Below are 6,055 nucleotides of genomic sequence, written 5' to 3' on the forward strand. Positions count from 1 at the left end.
TTTTTTTTTTTTTTTTTTCTTTTTCCTTTCTAGGTAGAACTTCTGGTTCACTTTCCAACTGATCCGACTTTATGCCATCTTTCAGATTCCCATGTGACAAAAAGTTAAAAGTGATGATTATTTAGTTGTACGGTGACTATGGTTTTATCATGGATCCCAAGTGAAGATGCTTAAACTAATAACTGGTTTTCACATGGTGATTGTCTTAGTTCTGGGTCTTGATTCTTGCCACATAGGCAGCTTGCATTGAAGCGGGTGAACTGTGCATGCTTTGTGGAACAATAATGAAGCTTAGCAACTAGGATTTTTAGTTCAGGTCTATGAATTTTCATCACATTCCCATGTCCATGCTGCTTCCAATGGTTTATCTGGTTGGGAATGGAAGTTGATTGATGTGGGTACTTGAGCAGGTGTGATTTGAGTTGAATTCAACAGCTGCTAATCTAATCTATTTTTTGATACAAATTCATTCTGAGCTGTGACTTGGTTGGTCATAGAAGCTGTTTTTGACTTTCCAGATCTTTGAAATTGTATTCATGAGCTGTTTGTAGGTGTGAGTGATAGCGATAGTTTTGTTTTCCTTTACCTTCTCTGATCTGTTCCTTGAGCAGCTCGTCAACTTCGGCTCTGAAGTTTACTTGGAAACGATGTTATAATTACTTTCTCCTAAATTGGAAACGAGTAGGCTAACACTTGAATTTTGATTTTTTCTTTCTTTCTTTGGTGAGTAAGTTGTTTTTGAAGGTAGAGAAAAAAAGTGGGGGATGGGATCTGGGAGTGTGGGTTTGAAAGGCTTTAAAAGTCGGCAACTGGTTGGATTCCAAGCACTTGTTTACCTTGTCGTTGAGTATGGAAAAAGTGATGCACAAAATAGGAAGAATACCTTTTTCAAGTAAATAGGAAGAGTAATTGGTATTCCCCTCATCTGTTTCATCTCTCTATGGTTGTTTCATTCCTCAATTCTTTTTTAATTTTAATGCATTGGTAGCCTTTTCTTCTGGGATCTCTCTCAACATACTTTGACTAGAAGGAATAAATTCTAATCCCTTCTCTTTTATATAATGTAAAAGAGAATTGGAGTACCAAAATTGCGCAGTATATATGTTTTATTTTTGCTGTCCTTCAAACAACACACACACGAAACTCAAGTGTTTAAATAAAAGAATCCCATACTCGAGTAGATCTATTAGGAGGGGGGTGGGGAAAAAAGAAAAGGTTTGGAGTAATAGTACATGAAAGGGTTAAGATTAAAGAGCACGACACGGAGGGGTTTTGCTGAAAAAGGGAAGAGGAGTTTTAGTTGTATCTAAAATGGAAGCATCAGATCAAAACTGACAGGCTACCCACTTTTTGATTCTCATGTTTCCTTCAAACACCCAACGTGTTTGCCAAATCACTGCACAAATTTGGACACACACAACCCCTTCTCGCACTCACCTCATTTCAGGCATATCTGGTAACATGCAGACTTTAAGAACACATGGAACCTGAGAAATGGGAACCACTTTTGCACAAAGATCTTCTATAGGCTCTGTCTTATATTCTATACTTCTCCATATCTTTCCAATTTTGGAATCTGTATCCTACGAGTTCTCTTAAGAAGAAATTACATCAGTTGAAAGAGAGAGAGAGAGAGAGCTCTATTAGAATGATGCAAATTTGGTATTGGCTACACAATTCAAGTACATCTCTTCTACCAAAGTAAAAGCAACTGCTGAGGGAGTTACTAATGGTCAAATATTTCATTACACCCAACACCACTTGGTTAAATAAATTAGTTGTTGTTGCCTTTATTTGATGATGTGGTGTAAAAGGAATTTCCATTGTGTTTATGCCACTCCCATACGTACCTGTGTTGCTTACCCTAAAATGTTTAAGTCTAACAAACTTTTGAGGAACTAGGATTGATGCAGTAATTGATACTCAACTGTGATTAAATAATAAGCATTTCAGGGCCCTTTCAGCAACTTTTGCCGGGAAGAGAGCGAACGGTGTGAAGACCCTTACATGCAGATTGAAGGCAGCAATGTGAAGGAAAGTGAAGATCAAGAAACTGTGATCTTTCTAGCATAGTAAAGAACCATAATGAAATCCTCAGCTGACGACCCAATTGATGCTGAGATCTTTTCGGAGGTTGCTGCTGTTTGAAGCCACAAATCAACTAAACTATGCAAATCCAGTGTGGGCACTACTGGATGTCCCATGCACTTCACCTCAACCTGCACAATAATTATGCATCAAGCTTAACCCATTTTATAAAAATGAAACAACAAGCTCAACTAAATTAGAGGATATGAGCTTTTCCACCTCTGATTCGCTGGAGAGATCCAGCTTTCTCATAAGGTACTTCTGGACAAATGATACTGGCAAGTTCCCATCCCTGCGACAAAGATTATGATATAATTTCAACTCCAACTCAGTAAAAGTTTTCTTCCACACACACACAGACGAGCAAACATGTCAGTAGAAGTTAGCTTCATTTGAGTATCAATTTACTCGCAACCATTAGTATAAATTTACGTGCAAGCTAATATAAAGTTGGTTAGTCAAATGACAACCAAAGTTCGATGGGGGTACCAACCTAATCATAGTTCAATCAGTTAAACATATATCCTTGGTCAAAATGTCATGAATTTGAAGCCCCAAAAAAATTATCATTTGAGGCTCCTTCCTGGTCTAAGATACAGGAAAAACTATTCTCTCATAATAATCCTGCACAAGATTCATGAGGAAACTTGACAAATAGTTTAGACAGCTCAAAATTTCAGATAATTTTTTGAAACACTGAAAAAAATTCTATTCTGGAAAATTTGAAAACGGGGATGAAAGTTACTCTTGTACACCCTATATAATACGATTAGGTTACCTGACAACTACAATAAGGATGAGTAGAGCTTGTCTATATCCAATGAAGCTAAAAGGAACTTACTTTATTCTCAAATAACTAGCAGGAATTTGCGGCAACGTTACATCTCCTTCCCTGAAACCAAAGTTTAGTTAAGTAAAGGCATAAATGTTCGTTGAAATTTGTTTAGTTTTCAAGCATTTTGTAGGGAACAGAGTTTGTCTCACTGATCAGAAGCTATGAGTGAAAGCCAAATTGGACCAGCTCTTCTTTCAAGCCGAGCACTAGTGGCATCCAACACAACCTGGGGTGTAATGCTGGAGTTCCCATAAAAAGGTTCCTTTTTCTGGCGAACCCTACGCAGTTTCTTAGGTTTTTCAGTTTCTGGAGATACTGGGTCTGTTCTAGTTTTTCCGTTCTCACGTTTTTGCTTGCGTTTGCTTTCCCTATTTCTAGACTTACTGGCCTGAGCTTCACTCCCATCGACTTCTGCAAGCTCGACTTTATTCTCTGAATTAGATTTGAAACATTTACTCCTATTTGCAACTTCTACCAAGTAATTTAAAGGTTTCCAGATATCCATGTTTCCTTCCATTGAATCAACGCCATTTTCGACTTCTTTATTTCGCAAAGATATGGTAGACTTGGAAGGACTGGAATCCTGCACTAAGTCCAATATTAAGACAAAATGTTACTATTAAACAGAAGGTCCTGATGGGAAAAAAACAACCTTGAATTGGGACCAGAAATTTCTTCCTTTACCGGTCTTTTGTTCTGATTGAATTTTTCTGATGTCTCAAGGGAACTCGAGCTCTCTGAACAGTCTTCCATGGAATCATCCTCTTTCTTCACACGCTTCTCAGAGGAGACTCTTGGTGTTCGTAAGACAGCAGCAATTCTAGCAGCAGCTGCTGCTCTTCTTCCACTTGTGGTTGCATGACTTGAGACTCTGGGACTATTGACCACCAATGAGGAAAGTGATCTTTCCTTTCTTCTAACTGGTGGTAGTATAACAGGAGCAACTTCAGGCGTTTTGGCTTTTCTCCTTCTACTAGGGAAAATCTTAGCCCTTAAATCTTCTAGATTGTGGTCTGGCCTGATGATTAGAAGCTCAAGTTTAAATTCTCTCGACTACTTACGAATTCTTACTAAAAACTCTATATTATGAAATTTTGAAAATGAAGAAATAAAGAATGTCATAATCTACATTTTGTGAAGAACTGTGAATAAATGGTAGCTTTTGATCTCATTCAGCCAATTCCATGACATCCAAATTGTAAACTAATAACAAGCAGAAAAATGGGGTATGGCTGTGCTAAAATGCTTGTTTGATTAATTAAAAATCGTGCATTGATGTACCGACTGGTAAAACTAATTATGTCATGGAATGAATATCATGTTTATATCAAAAGAATCATATATTTTCTTCAGATAATCCCATGGAAAAGGCACGAAAACAACTAAAAAGGTTTTGTTGACATCTGCAAATCTAGGAAAATAGAACTTCATATCTATGTCGAATCACTAGAAACAACTACAAAAATGCAGACTCAAAGATTGATTGTATTAGCGCAAATAAAGACTGGGAAAGGAGTAGGTGACAGGCAGTGGCATTACGAAATTACAAATCTTACCTTAATTTCTCCAATGGGGCACACCCAAGGTCGATGTTACATACTGGACAGCTTTCTAGTTCATCATCAGAAATCTTATCATGTATGCACTTTCTGCAAACTGAAAAAGTTTTGACACCGAGCTGTCATAAAAACTACTTGTACAGTGATCAAATGCAACAACATGTTAACTCATTTCCTTTCATTCGTATAATTTTAAGCAGGAAAAAGTAGATATATGGCACATATCACCCGTCTTAATTGGCAAAGAAAAAAATAGTCCTTCCCCTAAAAACTTGTGATTACTTCCAAAAAAGATGATTAATTTAGTGAGTTCTGCTTTATAGAACAGCAGAGAGATAAAATGTGACACACACGGACATAGAGAAGAATCAAAATATGTAGTTTTATTAAGAAGCAATCACTTAACTTGTTTCGAATTTGTAACGTTGAAATAATGAAGCCATAAAGAATATGAACTAAAAAATGAAACAGTACCAAACCAAATGAAGAAGAAAGCTGATTATCCACTAGAAATCAACTTTCATTTATGAAGAACATTAGTCAATGAGTAACAAAAGGGTCAACAGCAATTAATCTAAACAAACGAAAAAAGAATTTCAAAATCAAAGATGGAAACTACCATAAATAGCTTCAAAGAACAAAATTGGATGGAGACTAGTAAAAAAAGAAAAAAGAGAGAGAGAAAAGAAGGTAAGAGAGGGGCAAAAAGAAGAGGAGGAAGAAGAAAAGCGACTCACAGGTATGAAGACATTCAGAGATGGTGGTGGCTTCTTTCAGAAGCTTATTACAAAGCGGGCAAGTGATGCATGCCGCAATCGCTTCCCTCTTGACTTTGACCACCTGATTCGCCATGCCCCAAGAATCTGAAACCTCAACCACGTAGCGCAACTCTGCATGCCTTCAGCATTTGTTGATAAGAGAAATTTACGTGCATTTTTTCAGAGACCCATCCCCATTAGAGGCAGAAGGAAGAGCATGAGAGGAGAAGAAAGAGAAGAAAGGCGGGTGAAAAGAGGAGTCAAAGATCAGAAAAAATGGAGCATTTGAAGATGGGAAAGGGATATCTGATGGATTGGATTGAAGATTTGGAAATGGGTTGGAGAAATTAGAGGGGAATAGACGTGGGTTTTGAGGGATTTGGAGAGATTCAAGGGGCTTGATCTGGAATCGATGAAATGAAATGAAATGAAACAACGCCCTTGCCTTGGCTTCGGAGCATGAACAAGAGTTGTTTTTTTTTTTTTTGGTTGGGGAAAAGAAAATGGATTTAATTCTGTTTTTCACGTTTTAATTCGAAAGGGAAGGGAAGGGAAGGGAGAGAAGGGAAAAGAAAAGAAAAAGAATTAAGAGAGAGAGAAAGAGGACTAAAGCAGGAGGAGGATTGAAGAGATGAACCGCGCCGAGTTCTTCAATGCTCAAAAACAACGATGCCTTTGTCTTTTTCTTTGCCTTTCTTTCCTTCATGCATTCATTCCATTTCTTGGACTTGTTCAATTTCTTTGTGTGTGTGTGCGCGTGGTTTTTTTTTTTTTTTTTTTTTTTTTTTTTTTTTTTTTTTTTTTTTTTTTTTTTT

The 6,055-nt window shown here is 37.2% G+C and overlaps 1 protein-coding gene across 1 annotated transcript; it reads right to left on the reverse strand.

The window, feature by feature from the left end:
* Positions 1-1,629: 1,629 nt before the first annotated feature.
* Positions 1,630-5,919, reverse strand: LOC111490999 (E3 ubiquitin protein ligase DRIP2). Its single transcript, XM_023139707.1, has 7 exons — positions 5,220-5,919; positions 4,480-4,579; positions 3,608-3,941; positions 3,073-3,506; positions 2,930-2,980; positions 2,308-2,380; positions 1,630-2,219 (listed from the first exon to the last, which is right to left on the reverse strand). The coding sequence occupies exons 1-7, from the start codon at positions 5,332-5,334 to the stop codon at positions 2,046-2,048; spliced, it is 1,281 nt and encodes a 426-aa protein (XP_022995475.1). The 5' UTR covers positions 5,335-5,919; the 3' UTR covers positions 1,630-2,045.
* Positions 5,920-6,055: the final 136 nt, after the last annotated feature.

This window comes from Cucurbita maxima, unplaced genomic scaffold, assembly GCF_002738345.1.
Source record: "Cucurbita maxima cultivar Rimu unplaced genomic scaffold, Cmax_1.0 Cma_Scf00016, whole genome shotgun sequence".
NCBI classification, from domain to species: Eukaryota; Viridiplantae; Streptophyta; class Magnoliopsida; order Cucurbitales; family Cucurbitaceae; genus Cucurbita; species Cucurbita maxima.

Excerpts from the sequence above, each read along its gene's own strand:
- LOC111490999 (XM_023139707.1), bottom strand. The coding sequence starts at position 5,334 with ATGGCGAATCAGGTGGTCAAAGTCAAGAGGGAAGCGATTGCGGCATGC. Across the intron at positions 3,942-4,479 it reads GCCCCATTGGAGAAATTAAG|GCCAGACCACAATCTAGAAG; the intron begins GTAAGATTTGTA and ends TCTAATCATCAG. Across the intron at positions 3,507-3,607 it reads TCAATCAGAACAAAAGACCG|GATTCCAGTCCTTCCAAGTC; the intron begins GTAAAGGAAGAA and ends GACTTAGTGCAG.